The 14281-nt window shown below is 52.8% G+C and overlaps 4 protein-coding genes across 4 annotated transcripts; 2 read left to right on the top strand and 2 right to left on the bottom strand.

The window, feature by feature from the left end:
- Nucleotides 1–839: 839 nt before the first annotated feature.
- Nucleotides 840–2261, top strand: POX_c03509 (uncharacterized protein; the record flags this gene model as incomplete). Its single annotated transcript, XM_050112404.1, has 1 exon — nt 840–2261. One exon carries the CDS (start codon nt 840–842, stop codon nt 2259–2261), a length of 1422 nt encoding a protein of 473 aa, XP_049969960.1.
- A 287-nt stretch (nt 2262–2548) lies between these two features.
- Nucleotides 2549–3598, bottom strand: POX_c03508 (2-hydroxyacid dehydrogenase; the record flags this gene model as incomplete). The annotated part of the gene is made up of 1 exon (XM_050112403.1): nt 2549–3598. The coding sequence occupies one exon, from the start codon at nt 3596–3598 to the stop codon at nt 2549–2551; it is 1050 nt and encodes a 349-aa protein (XP_049969959.1).
- A 6313-nt stretch (nt 3599–9911) lies between these two features.
- Nucleotides 9912–10157, bottom strand: POX_c03507 (uncharacterized protein; the record flags this gene model as incomplete). The annotated part of the gene is made up of 1 exon (XM_050112402.1): nt 9912–10157. One exon carries the CDS (start codon nt 10155–10157, stop codon nt 9912–9914), a length of 246 nt encoding a protein of 81 aa, XP_049969958.1.
- Nucleotides 10158–12874: 2717 nt separating this feature from the next.
- On the top strand, nt 12875–14043 carry POX_c03506 (uncharacterized protein; the record flags this gene model as incomplete). Its single annotated transcript, XM_050112401.1, has 2 exons — nt 12875–13411; nt 13645–14043. The coding sequence occupies 2 exons, from the start codon at nt 12875–12877 to the stop codon at nt 14041–14043; spliced, it is 936 nt and encodes a 311-aa protein (XP_049969957.1).
- Nucleotides 14044–14281: the final 238 nt, after the last annotated feature.

The following is a 14281-nucleotide window of genomic DNA, read 5'->3' as shown; positions in this document are numbered from 1 at the left end:
ATGGAAATGCCTCTCTCACTTTTGCGGTCTCATGGCCCATTTGCCATCTTTTCGTCGATCATCCCACAAACTAACTCCAACTGCGTGATCAGCCCACTGTAGAGAGTGTTGTTCGGGCACGCGGAGTACATCACGATTCCAACTGGCTGTGAAGCCGAAGAAGCCTTTCTCCACTGCCAACCTCAGTTTGTATCTATACTTTCCAATCAACAACCTTAGCATCAGGAGAAACTTTCACTGTTGACATTCTGTGTTCAGCTACCTTGAAGTCCTATACTGGACCTCAGCCTTCCATTCAGTCTGCATGTATCTATACTTTGTCAAGAATGCTGTTCTCCTTCCGTCTTGTCTCCTTGATCTGGAGTTTGTGGAGGCCTCTCGACGGGTGGATTCGGCACGTGCAGATCTTGCTTCCTCTGGACCAACCACAAGTCGTCCAACCGCATTCAAGCTCTTTGCTTTCTGCTCCCTCTCTCCTCTACGCCTTGCCAATGAACGTCTGGTGACGAGCCCGTGTCAGGCATGGCCTGCCTATCCAGATGTAGCTTCATCGCAAATGGCGATGTGGAGGAAGGGATACGTTGAACATGGCCCTGTGAGGGACCGACGACCGGCAACAGAACCACATGAACCATTCCCGGGTTCAAAATGGTCCTCCAGCGTGACCAACTCGCCTGCACGCACTCGCGTTCAGGCATGAGGGGCTCTTCAACCAAGCTCCTTCTTAGATTGACATGGTTGCTCCCCTTCAATCCCCCTTTTTTTCTTCTTCTTCTTCCTTTGGTCTCATAATGAAATGACTTCACAACCATCATAGCCAAGAGCTCACCATCGCGGCTATGCAGCAGGGTCGTGATCAATTTCCCACTTTACTTCGCGGGAAAAAGGTTCTTCTCGCGACAGAGTCGTGGGGTCCCGTCAATGGTGTCAGTCGTACCACCCGCAGCTTGGTTGAATATCTTCGTGGCCATGGGGTCGACCTCGTCGTGGTTGCGCCTCAATTCAAGGGCGAGGCCGGAAAGCCAAAGCTCCCATGGGAATATCGCCTTCCCGGATGCGCGTTGCCATATAATCCCGACTTGACCCTCGTCTATCCATTCCAAATCTTTGAGGTCTATCAGCAGACCTTTGAACCGGATGTCCTCTACCTGGCGAGTCCCGCCTCACTTGGATTTCAGATGCTGTTGCAAATCAGACAATTACGGTCACCTCCGCCAGTACTACTCAACTTTCAAACAGACCTGTCCGCCTATTCAGAAATCATGCTGCCAACGCCCCTAGACCAGTTTGGGGTCTGGCTGTTGGCGACGGTCCAGGGATTTTTGTTCAAAGCTCGATCTGTTCATACAATCTTCTATCCTTGCACGGCCATCCGCGGCTATCTTGAACGAGCTGGTGCGCCAGGCGATCGTCTGGTCCAACTGGGTCGTGGTGTGGACACGACAACATTCAACCCAACGCATCGCGACGAGAAATTCCGCCGAGAAATCGCCCCGAATGGAGAAATCATTCTCATCACTGTGTGTCGTATTGCGCCGGAAAAGGGGTTTGAATTTCTCGCCCAGGTAGCCACACGCCTGGCTGCGGACAAAGTGCCATTCAAACTGATTATAGTAGGAGGCAACCGGAATCCGGCGGTTGAGAACCAGGTTCAGCGACTGTTCAACGGTACCCGAAATCATGTCGTTTTCACCGGGTTCCTCACCGGCGTGCCCTTGGCTCGTGCATACGCGTCAGCAGATGTATTTCTGCACTGCTCCGTCACCGAGACCTTTGGCTTGGTTGTGCTAGAAGCCATGGCTAGTGGTCTTCCGGTAATTGCACGCGATCAAGGTGGACCCTCTGATATCATCCGCCATGATCAGACGGGCTATCTTGTCACGCCACGAGATCTCACTCGTTTCACCGAGTTGACCCGTCAAGTGTCTCAAGACTCGCAATTACGGACAAGGCTCGCAGCAGCTGCTCTTCAATACGCCGACGATACGACCTGGGAGAAGATCAACCGTCGGGCTGCCTGGCAGATCGCGGATGCCCTAACCCAAAGAGATTCTGAATCGCATGGGACACAAGCGGTACCTCGGCCGGGGTTGCTGGCCTCGATCATGGAGCACATCCGCCTCGTATTCGCCGTAGGGATGGTCTACTTGATGTGGCTCGTTGCCGTGGTGCCGCTGATTATTCATGGACATCGATTCATCCCTCGGGCATGGCAAGTGCTCCAGCATCAGTTCCAATCAACACGGCCACTCCGGGGTTGAAGGAAATCGAGAAGAGTAGGCCTCAGGGGGAACGACCTGAATCCGAAACCCGTCCATTACGGTAATTTACTTGGAAACAGTTCTGCTATTCTTATCTTCTTGTCATTGCTATTATCACTGTCTCGAACCTGTTCTGTCCTTGCCTTGATGATCCCCATGAATGTGATACGAAACTAGTCCTCTTCAGTAAGCACCAGTACCATCTCAGTACCATCTTCGGATCAGAAATCAGGCCTCATCCTATTTACTCTGAATTGATAACAAATACTGGTACAACAAGATCCCTCCTACAACCTGACGGGATCAGTGTCTCGCCGGACCAACACATGCCCCTCCGTCACCAAAGAATTCGCGCAAGAGCGTCCAGCGGTAAAATCGGCCAAGTTGGACAGGGTGACGCCCGCAATTTCGGTCAGCGCCTCGCGGGTGAAGAACCCTTGGTGTCCGCAGATCAAGACATTGGGAAAAGTCATCAACCGCATCAACACATCATCGTCAATGATCTCGCCGGAATGGTCATTGTAGAACAACTCCCCTTCCGCCTCGTACACGTCTAGTGCCACTCCCCCTAGATGATGCGATTTGAGCGCTTCGATCACCGCCGCCGTATCGATCAACCCTCCTCGTGAGGTGTTCACCAACATGGCCCCCGGCTTCATCCGTGCCAGCGTCGTCTCATCAATCAAACGGCGAGTCCCCTCCGTCAGGGGACAATGTAGACTGACCACATGACTTTCTTGCAATAGCGTGTCCAACTCGACCAACGTGCATAGATTCTGCGAGGAGAATTCGGGTCCCGCGTATGGATCATGCGCCAGGATGCGACATCCAAAGCCCTGAAAGATCTTGGCCGCCGCCAGACCGATTCGGCCCACGCCTACGATCCCCACCGTCTTTCCACACAAGGTCGTCCCGAGTAAACCCTCGATGTTGAAATTACCCTCTCGAACCCGATTGTATGCACGATGGGTCTTGCGGTTCAACGTCTGTACCAGAGTGACTGCGAACTCGGCCACGGCCTCGGGGGAATAAGCGGGGACGTTGGCGACGAAGAGGCCCAGACTTTCGGCGGTGGTGAGATGGACGTGGTTGAACCCGGCGCAGCGGAGGAGGATGGCGCGCACGCCGCCGGCATGGAGAGCGCGGAGGACAGGTTCGTCGAGGGTGTCGTTGACGAAGACGCAGACGGCATCGCAGGAGCGAGCAAGTGGTACGGTTTCTTCGGACAGCGCAAAGGCGTGGTACTCGATGGTGCAGAGGTCTGGGAAGCGAGTCGACAGGACTTCGTCGAGATAGGCCCGGTCGTAGGATTTGGCGCTGAAGACGGCGAGTTTCATGATCGGCAGAATCCAGAAGTCAAACGTTTCACAGTCAACAACAAAGAACCTCACGTGAACGCGAGATGGAAGCTTTGGCGGGGAACAAGGGCTGACCTGCGACACCTCGTATGATTGAAGCTCAAAGGGGGGAGAGAGAGAGAGAGAAGAGAGACAGAGTTTCTGTAGAACCGGTATTGCGACGACTCAGATGCAGAGATGCACGAATCGGAAGCGTGACACAGCTCGTTGATTGAGTTTGACCGTTACTCTTTGGTCGCCCATGAGGGTCGAGCTTCCTTTCGAGTGCTACATCGCGGCATACGAAGGTTCAGCTCACTCATTCGGTCGGGTTGTACGAAAGCGCAGAGTCATGACGCCATGACGGGAGGTGCACTGGCGGAACCTGTCCAGGTGACAAGTGTAGACTCATAGAATGTAGATAAGGTGCCAGAGATACCACCCGCAATCGACCAACAGAATGTCGGGTTGGGTCGGATGAGATCAGTCTTTCCAGATCTCCTCGAGCTGGACGAGGGGAGCGTGGGGGTGATCCGACTTGAGATCAATCAAGACCTTCCATGAGGTAGTCATCGGGGAAAGCCCCAAAATAGATCTGTCTATTACATATTGATCTCGAGATCTTCCAGATGCGACAAATCAAACCTAAGCTCTTGTCAACTTTGAGATCTGGCCGTGAATTGGGTCGAGCGACCAGCCACGGTGATTTTCATTTGAAAATTTTCAAAGAAAAGAAAAAAACAAGATCTTTTCGGTCGATTTTCCAGTCGTTGTTTGCTAAGAATCCTTCCGAATGAGGACCTGCATGACTTAGTCGAGAGAGAAGAGAAAGTCGTCTTATCGGATGGGGAATAAGGTTGGAGCTGAACAAAGTTATCGTGTTATCGATAGTCCAAAGTAGCCTCCCCCCGCTCCTGGGGCTCCATTCCTCTTCGTTTCGCGTCTCTATCGTGGAGTCGGGAGTTTGCAGTCATGCACTGCGTAAGTCCAAAACGACAAGCACCCTTGTACACTCCTTGGCCTGGCGGGATCCCGCTATCCCTTTCACGTCTGCATGCTGCATGCCGTTGCCGCTCAAGCTGTTTTTGGCCACCCGATTTGCCCATGACAAGGGGAGGGTTTTCAACGCTTTGATCTCCGCAGGTGATTGGAACATGTTTGTTTGGATATCGCAAACTCAATGGACCGCAGAATGTTCTTTCTTGCGTAAGGTCAAAATAGGTTTCGTGAACTCGTTGAAAGTAAAGGCCAGGTCTTGTTTTTCATCCCCATACCCTCGCCCTCGTCGTCATACTTCAAGGCTTCGTGGCTGTCTCAATTGCTGATGTGCGTGGCTGGACCGGGCGACAGCATCGACAGCACAGCCAGCTGGAAGGAGGGGAAGCCAGCCATCCCCCGGATAGACATACCCCCAGGATGAGGTCAGGGGACTACGTCAGGGATATCATCTGCCTCTTTGGGATCGAGTGTGGATTTATCCGGTGGAAATACCTCTACGCGGCTTATTCTGACGAGGCACGGACGTCGAGCAGGGAAATAAAATACCCAGTAATCAATAATAACCTTCAGTAAATTTGGACGAGAGCACACGAGCATAACGGCGATCCCCAGTGCCTTGTACAGATGTTGCCCTATTCCTCCCCCATGCCCTCCGTACCTGGTAGACCAGCCCCATCCCTGGATCCTCAGATAGAACTTGTGCGGTCATCGTGCGTTCTCGCTTCCTAGATCATTCTGGCCAGAAAAATAGACCTTGGGATTATGAAGTCAGTGCCCAGTCGACTCTCTGCGACCTGTAGCAGGTGTCCACTCGTTCATGCTCGTCTCCAGCGTCTTTGGCATCTTGTTTCTCTGACGTGCCGGGGCGCCATCTCTAGCGTTGCCAAGTACGGAGACCTTCCGAAGCCAAGCCCAACTCAGCCCAGCCTTGTCTCCATTCGCCGTGGTTCGTTCCACTCCTCCCTCCGGTCGCAAACCGCCATCTTGATGATATGACGCTCACAGTTCTCGTTCCACTTCCAGTCTGGTCGAATGGGTGAGCTCCGTCGAGACCCTAGTGTGCCATATAGGCGGAGCGTCATTGCCTCTGTGGTAAGAGATAAAATCTTATTGCTCCATCTCTCGCTCCCTAGAATCTTCGTGCCTCTGGGGAGTGATGATGATGGCCACGAAGGTTGATCGTGTCTCAGCCACGGCCCGTTGTGTTGGGCCTGGGTCAGTGCGGAGCGCAGAGTTCCCGTAGAACGAGAACTACGATTTAGAGTGTGTTGCTGGCAGTTGTTCTCTATTTCTGGGACGCATCATAGTATGGATCATCAATCATCTACCAGGAATCGTCGATGATGAGGATGAGAATGATGATGATGATGTGTGTGGTACCGAGTACTTCTCTTTTTTGATACCAACGATTCTTTCCATTACATTGATACCACCCCAGGGCATTCTCCAATCATCTCTTCCCCTCACTTTCGAAGCATTTCAAAGTCGACCAAAATGGCCATGATTTCCTCCGTCCTGGGGTTGAGGGAAGCCTCAGAGACGTCATTCCCTGAATCTCGGGACGCGGGCGCGGTCGATCGAGACGGCTCGCCGATGATTCATTCCCCGTAAGCTGATTCATAGTATCACAAAGGCGAAATCATTCATCATTCTGAACGTCAGAGGAGACAAACAAGACTGTCGTTCGGTGCAAGACATATGCATGCCAAGAGTACGCAGGAGTCGAGGGAGGCTGGAAGGACTAGCCCAAAGACCACAGAACCGGGCCAGGCGTTGATTTGATCCGGGCAAAGGCCTTCACTCAATATTCAGATGTGAGGACCCCAGACCCAGACCCAGATGGTTAAGTTTTGATTGTGCACTGTCCCATACAAATTTCTGCATTGGGATAGTATCGGACTCGAACTGGGGAGAGAAGGTCTGTCTTTCGGGGCTTGACAGGCTCTCATCTCCACCTCGGTGGTTTAGAACTGGAATCGTGTGGGATATACCTCTGGAAGGAACAATAATACCATGCAGAAGGGAACCCCCCTTTCCTCTCTTTCCAACCCAGACAATAGTTTTGAACGCGATTGAAAGATCGGGGTTCGGCAGGTTCAGCCGTCCTGTACGGGCATCTCCAGACCGAGTTGAGTTCTGACGTTGGAGTAGGATCTGGTACTTCCGTCACTACCACAGGTACAGACCGAAAGCCGCAGACATCCCGTCGGCTGGCTTCTTATTGCGTAATGGCCGCCGAGCCTCTTGCTGTCGGGTCGGCAAGCAGGTTGAAAACATCCTCAAGCGTTCCAGACGATTACCGAAAAAGGAAAAGAGGCAACTGTCCACCGCGGACCCAGACGACGCTGATTGGTGGTGGTGGCAAAGGAGAGGAATCGACGGTGCAGCTCGGTGCGCAGTACATTCAATGCGTGGTCCGTGACATGCCCGCTTGGCTGTGATCCTGTGGATTTGCTCCTCCATTACAATTGGTGGTGTAGCAGGGGGCATTGATGTACATTCTGTGCATAATGCAAATTTGTCACGAACAGTATTGTATCGTGGAATGTGAGGACCGAGGACACTTGCATCAAAATGTCAACGGGTGGCAATTTTGATGAGTCGATGGGCAGCCGCGCTCTTCACTACTTGATACGAAATGGAACACGCTTGGAGTTCGGTGGTTGCATATCGATGTCCGCACATACACCTTGACATGATCCTTGATTATTACGATCCCCATCTTTCCTGCGACACTAGCAAGACTTACCTAAAGGATCGTTTCTTGCCCGTGCGCCTTGACGTGTGATCCAATCATACATCTCCGATAAGCCTTTACCGCCACCGGCTGCCTGGTATGGCCAACGCGATAGGTGATTGGACCGCATACCCACTCGGTACACTTGGAGCCATGTCCGATGTGTTTTTGGAAGAATCCACCGGTCGAGCCGACTCCACATCCAAATCCATCCAAGACCGGCGCGGATCCCGGGACGGGGACACGCTTGGCAAAATGAAGGGAAAGCCAAACCCCCAATAACATCCCTGAAGAGGACGATTACCCTGTAAAGATATACAAATATACGCATACGCAATGTGGTATTCTGTTCCACCCTTATGGTTAATTGACATTTCTACCGCGACAGGTAGTGATGGCCGACTCCTACGAGGTTGGCCTTGATCCTTGTCGTCCGTCTCCAACCCCGGAAGGGTCAACTTGACACTTCCAGTGCAGCACCCCGTGCAAATGTGCAATTCACCATGGCAGCAACAAACACGATAGTATAACTATAATAAACGGGTTGGAAATTTGGGCATTGTATTTGAATACCTGAATATGCAGAGAACTTCAGGCCTTCTATTTTCGACTCTTAAAAAGGATCCATTCCGCCATGCGTAATTGATCTACGGTACATCCGTATTGTTTACACATGCCTTGCCACTGATAATAATCGAAAGAGGAGGATCAGAGTGCAGGGTAGACCCCTGGATCTGGAATAGACGCCAAGACGATACACTTGGAGATTTACAAGATTACATAGAGGTGGAAATTGACTTGCGGCCTTGAGGATCATCACATCAACCTCTTGAAGATGGAAGTACCCGCCCCTGCAGGGCAACTTGTCTACGAGAAGCACTCCAATCGATCCTTAGGTATTCGACGGGATAGTGACCAAGAGGAAGACGATTGGTGTATACTGTAGAGCATGGTACCATTTTTGCAGTGTGCCGTATGCATGATATACATAGATAGGTAATATGCAGTAACGTACTGTTTACGGTGTAATGTATGGTCAAATGTCCTGTCCGTCCTTAATTTGGAAACAAACTCCTCAAATTCTGATTGTATGTAATCACAAGGCACGCTAGGACACAAGTCGGTCAGAACTCGGGGATCTGAAATTGAGACCGAGATGATCATGCGGATCCCGCCCCGTGGTTGAAGGACGCCAAGAGGCAAAGAAGCTCACTTAGCGCTGTACATCAGCTATCCACCTAATTGCCCGTATATTCAGTCCAGGATATGCTTTCACTTGACGGGTTCATTGCAGCGCCGGACGAGCGGCTAAGTATACAGGCGGGGCTCCGTCTCCACCTCTTGGGATCGTGGTTTCATGGACCGTAGCAGATCTGAGATGCGACTTCTTTTCCTGTGGAATAAATCCATCATGGAGGGAAAGAGAGCTGGTCCCTCTTTGTGGATCGAGCAGTGGAAAACGGAAACTACGAGAACGGGGATCAATGGCATTCTGACCCTTGAAGTGTATTGAGGGTCCATGCTGTCCATGTCTAACTGCTTGGCAAATTCAATGCATGCTACTGGTCACTGGATCCCACGGGCTTCATAAGCATGAATAGATTTTATCGGGCAGACCTACCTCCTATGGACAGAATCCAGGATTCGGACTTTTGTGTCGGTATGTCCGACTGGTCAGTGTGATTGGAATGTGGGTGAGAAGACAGTGTTCGACTACTGATCTACACTTGAAATTAACCTTTCAAACGGCCTCGGGATTGCCAGGAAGAGAACATGTTGGAGTCGTAGTCGTAGCGTGAATCAGGTAGATTGTCGACACAGAATCCATAGATCTGAGTGGAGGCTCTGGTTGGGCGGGGCTCCCGCCCGGCTGCTCAGATTGATAACAAATCAGAGCCATCAAGCACTGATATGAAAAACATCTCCGGACAAGTCAGAGATCAGTGAACGCGTGTATACCAACTCCTGATGGCGATTTCTGGACAGGGTAGCGCATCCACCACGCTCGGCTTGTATGTAGATCGGTCCCAATTTTGGGAAGCTCCCTTTCTACATGTACATCCTCTTGGATGAGATGGCGGGGGTCTTTTTGGGGTGGGGGGGGAACGTCCTCATCAGGATACTTGACGCATTTCATCTGTCGGACGATTTCGCTACTGGACAGACCACACGGGACAGCCACATCGATCGATGTTGAATATCCTGGGGCAGACTGCGCGTTCGACCGAATCAGGTTAGTTCTTTTGGCGATGGCCCCCTGCTACCCTTGGCCCTCCTGTTCCCCGTCCGTCTCAATTTGCATGTTTCGAAAGAGCGGTCAACCTGGGGCTCGAGGGATCGAACGTTGGAGAAATGACCGGTGAGATGGATGAATAGAGGGGTACTTTGTCTATATTCACCTGCTTGGAACTAAATTGAAGGGAATAGAATAATATACATTATTTTTGTCCAGTACTTCAACTACCCACCCCGTGGGGGCGCCTCCAGCTGGATCGAGAATCATGACCCCAGTTCACGGATGGTAAATTGAACTGCGTGTGTAATTACCTACCGACGCGGTAGCTTTGGATTGAATTCTCAGGACGTTCTGACGGAAAATTGTAACCTGGAGGAGAGAAGGAGGATCTTCTTATTCCATGATGCGAGAACTGTTTGCATCTTCTCCGACTGCTTTCTCGAGGGGTAATACGTATCATCGTCGTTCATGAAGTGTTCCAGACCTGAGGTTGCAGGACACATGTACGTCGCATCAGTACTTCGATGGTTGTGACTCTTCTTCAGCCCAGTCAGTGGTATACTCGCCATTTCTCTTTTTTTCGACATGGTGCCGAGTTCCCATATCCGGCGGCTTCTGAGCCGCGGCACCGACAAAGGTCCGTGTCCTGCCATCAGGCTGGCGGCGAGACCGATTCCATGTCACTTCTCCCGTTCCAACACCACCGCGCACCCGCGACCTTCAGTGATCCGGTCCTCCATCTGGTACATATGGGGACGGAGGTACGTGATCAGGTCTTGCACAGAGATCATAGTGTTACAAAAGTGGTATGTGTTGGAGAGCCGTCAGCCACGTCGGGTAGACAGGTGCAGGGAACGGTGAGCATGAATCATGACCGGGTCATAGCTGCTCAGGATCGACATCAAAGGGTTCGAAGGGATGTCATTCCCAGCCGGGGGATGCAGGTCACAGTTTCTGACCGACGGGAGTTGAACCAGAAAGCCAACCGATCCTCCCTAGGCCATGCATCCATCAGATGTGCCCAATTGCGAATCCTCGACACTCGCCGGACGGGACGTGGGTGATAAGGCAGCACTTGCTTCCCATGTACGGGATTCACTCTTGGTCGGGGGAGGAGGAACACAGTATCGATGGTGCGCCGGGATCAGGACCACGGCGAGTCGTGATGCAAGCATCTCCCGCTTTCCCCGTCTCGAACTATGTAGTCGTCGGGCCTGAGCAATTCAGATCTGATCTCTCCTCGGGTTCGTCTGATCCGCTCCGTCGAGTGCAGGAGGCCAGCTGCATTATCGGTGACCCAACTCTGACTGGATAGATCCAAAATCTGAAGGCCCGACTCGCATCATCGTTATCATCATCATCTGGCCCTTTCCTTTTTTCGCCTTCGGGCTGGTTCGATCACTGGTCATGAACCCTAAGGTCGTTGAAGCATTCGGGGGTGTTCTGGCTTGACCCGTCCGACAGGCTCTCTACCGTAGCAGTAGCAGGATTCAAATCCCTGAACGTATTTGAACCTTGTCCCCCCCCCTTTCGCTCTTGTTCCGACGATCATGATCCGTGGCATACCTCATTCCCATCCACCTTCACCCTTCTGCCCACCTGGTCGTGTGGTTGTTCTTGTCGCCCGAGGGTCCACCTGTCGACCGTGAGCACACTGACCACACCATATCTCCCCCGATCACAATAGTTGGACTCTGGTATACCGACGGGAGTCTCCCACCAACAATACAGATACAGTACGGGACACCCCGTGGTACCGTCACATCAACCTTGCTTCCACTTGTGGTATCATCATAATTCCCCCTCTTCTACCAGTGGACGTTCCATCTTCTCTCCAATCTCTCTGACCATCTTCCTCTCCTTCGTGTTCGCCTCCGGAAATTCTGTCTTGGACGAGGTGGATGATCCGCCATCTTGGCTTCCTTCTCTGCTGCTTCCATCTCCACCTTTGGCTCTCTTCATCTCGTTGTGACTCCACTTCGACCCTCCCACTAGTTCACTTAGCCTGTGGACACGGTGACTGGTGCCGTCTCGCTGCTCGCGTTGGAGTTCCACCCTGCTCGTTGCCCCAAAAGTCTCCACCCTCTCCAGACCACTCAACGAGGGAACGGCCCACGCGAACAACCTCTTCGTGCGTCGGTCTCCTCACTCGCCTTTCTCGAACGAGTCCAGCAAACGCTGGTCGACTCTTCCATCTGATCATTATTACCATCCAACCTCATACCGTACGTACGGCATTCCCAGCCAGGGACCATCACGGACCAGTGGCGATTTATTGACGACACATCAAGCGTCAACGGTCGTGGAGCTATTCATCAGCTCTGTCAGTCCGCGTCTGCTATCCAGGGACCGGGCGGCTCATCTTTCTACTGTAACTCTTCCGTGACATTCAAACTTGCCCGCTGTACGACGTGGTCCATAAACATACAAATCTGTACACCGCGGACCCGACTGTCGTGTGCGCGCCCTCCTCGATCCGGCACGGTGGATCTGGTGGTGTTTCCTCCCCCGTTTTGGACCGGGCGTGGTGATCGGCCTCGTGCCAGTCCTTTGGCTCCCTTCCTGGTCTCTCCTTCTCCTCATTGTGATCGTGTGAAGTCGCACGCCGAAACGGACAGACTGGAACATCTATCCAGCAGTTCTGACTCGGGATCCAATCACCCTCTGGCTATTACTTCACCTTACCCGCCTGCTCGGGCTCGCTCCACCCACGAGTCGTCCTCCAGTCCTGTTCATTGCTTTGAGGAGCTTGGCTCTTCTCGACGGCGGTCTTTCTTCTTTCAGGTGTTATTTTTCCTCACTGACGGTTTTTTTTTTTTGATTTTTTGATTTTTTGAATTTTGAATTCCCCCCCCCCAATTGTCCTGGTTCCTTCTTTTCATCATTTTTGCCTTTTGCTTTTTTAGCATTTCGACCATTCTTTAGCCGATGGTTACGGACACTCTGACTGGGCCACTTTCTCCATTGCCTAATCTGATTGTCTCCGGATCCTCTCGTCCCTCCGTGCCTCCATCGCTGGCTGCCGGACATCATCGTGGACTGGCGACCGTCGGCACTTGGCCGCTCCCCTTTAATTATTAAGGCGCGCCCGCTTCATTTGCAACCATCGAATCGTGCTCTACGACGGTGAAGTTCTCGCAGCAATTCTTCTTCTACTCCACGCTTCCCCCTCACCAGCTCTCTTCTATTGCCCTCTTTTTTTTCTTTTTCTCTCCCCTCCACGCGATCCCCCGTTACAGTTCCGATTTTCTCCCTTACCTCTACAATCGCCCTCATCAACATCATTACTGGACCGTTTCCCCCCATGGCTACCCACGTTATGACGACCAATACTGCGGCCGCTCCCTCTCCCTCGCCCGCCACTACCACCACTACTATGGTGCCCACCGCACCGAGGGCCACCCTCACCGCCAGCGGCCAAGCCGCAGCCGGCTATGATCAAATGAGTTCCGTTCAGCCCATCTCCGCCCACGGGCAACCCTCACCAACCTACTCCTCTACAAATACCCCTGCGAACAACTCCCCCACCTCGCCCCGTCTTAACAAAGCCGCCCTTCACCACCTGCCTCTACAATCCCGCCAGCTGCGGCCGCTCAAGGGTCCCTTGTATGTCCCCGCGGCCTTGCGCCCGACTGAACGACCGCAAAAGTCCTCTCCTATCACCCCACCGCGCAGTGTGCACGGCTCTCTCGACAGTCTGAACGAAGACACGGAACCGATCAGTCGCCGATCCACCATGGAGAGCAAGTCGAGCGGTATCAGCAAGGTGGCTGAGCACGAGTGGATGAAGACGGAACACTTGGGTGAAGTGACTGGCATGCCGACCCGCGACCACTGGAAGGTGAGTTATTACCAATCTGTGTTTTGTGATCACCCCCCCCCCCCCCCCCCCCCCCCCCTCTCTCTCCTTTTACTCGGGCGCTCCCCTGTTATTCGTACAAATCGCAGCACTCGCTTGCACGGCCGCGTCTTGGGCCTTGTCGCAACACCTGTTGAGCTTGCTGTCCAGCCAAAGAAGGGGGTCCACTTGATGGTTGCTTCTGATTTAAACCGTGACTGATCATCTCCCGGCAGGCTGATGCGGCATCGTCCAGCTGCGATTCCCCCACATGCCGATCCTCGTTCGGCATCTTTACTCGTCGCCATCACTGCCGGCATTGTGGCCACGTCTTTTGCTACAACCACACCCCCCACATGGTGCCCCTGGATCAGAATGCCGCCTTCCACCCCGAGGGAGTTCTATCCCGGGCATGTGACCTATGCTGGAGTGCGTATCAACGGTGGGAGGAGACCCGCACCGACCGTTTGAATCAGATTCAGAACTCCATCGATGCCAAGGAGGATCCCAGCCCCCCGACCGAGGATCTCGAGTCCAGCGAAAGCTCGGGCCGAGCGGCTCTGACTCCCAATCTCGGTCAGACCGCCGAAGTGGCGGCCAGCGTCCCTCGTGATTGGAACTGGAGCACTTTTTAGATCTCTGCAGGAGGCGTTCAAGTAACGGTCCCTTGTCGCTGATGCGGAGTCAATTCTACCCACCCATCGATCCTCCTTTTTTTTCTTCGACATTCTGCATAGCAACTTCGTGGTCAGCCGGTCTGGCCCTGGGCATGGCAATTGGATCTCGTGAATCTCCCAGACACTGCCTTGATGATCGATTTATCTGGCCAGACTCTGATCGCATCTCGGGATTGGAGATTTTCTTTTCTTTGAT

Source organism: Penicillium oxalicum, chromosome III, assembly GCF_001723175.1.
Source record: "Penicillium oxalicum strain HP7-1 chromosome III, whole genome shotgun sequence".
NCBI classification, from domain to species: Eukaryota; Fungi; Ascomycota; class Eurotiomycetes; order Eurotiales; family Aspergillaceae; genus Penicillium; species Penicillium oxalicum.
This window is presented reverse-complemented; position numbering and strand designations above follow the sequence as displayed.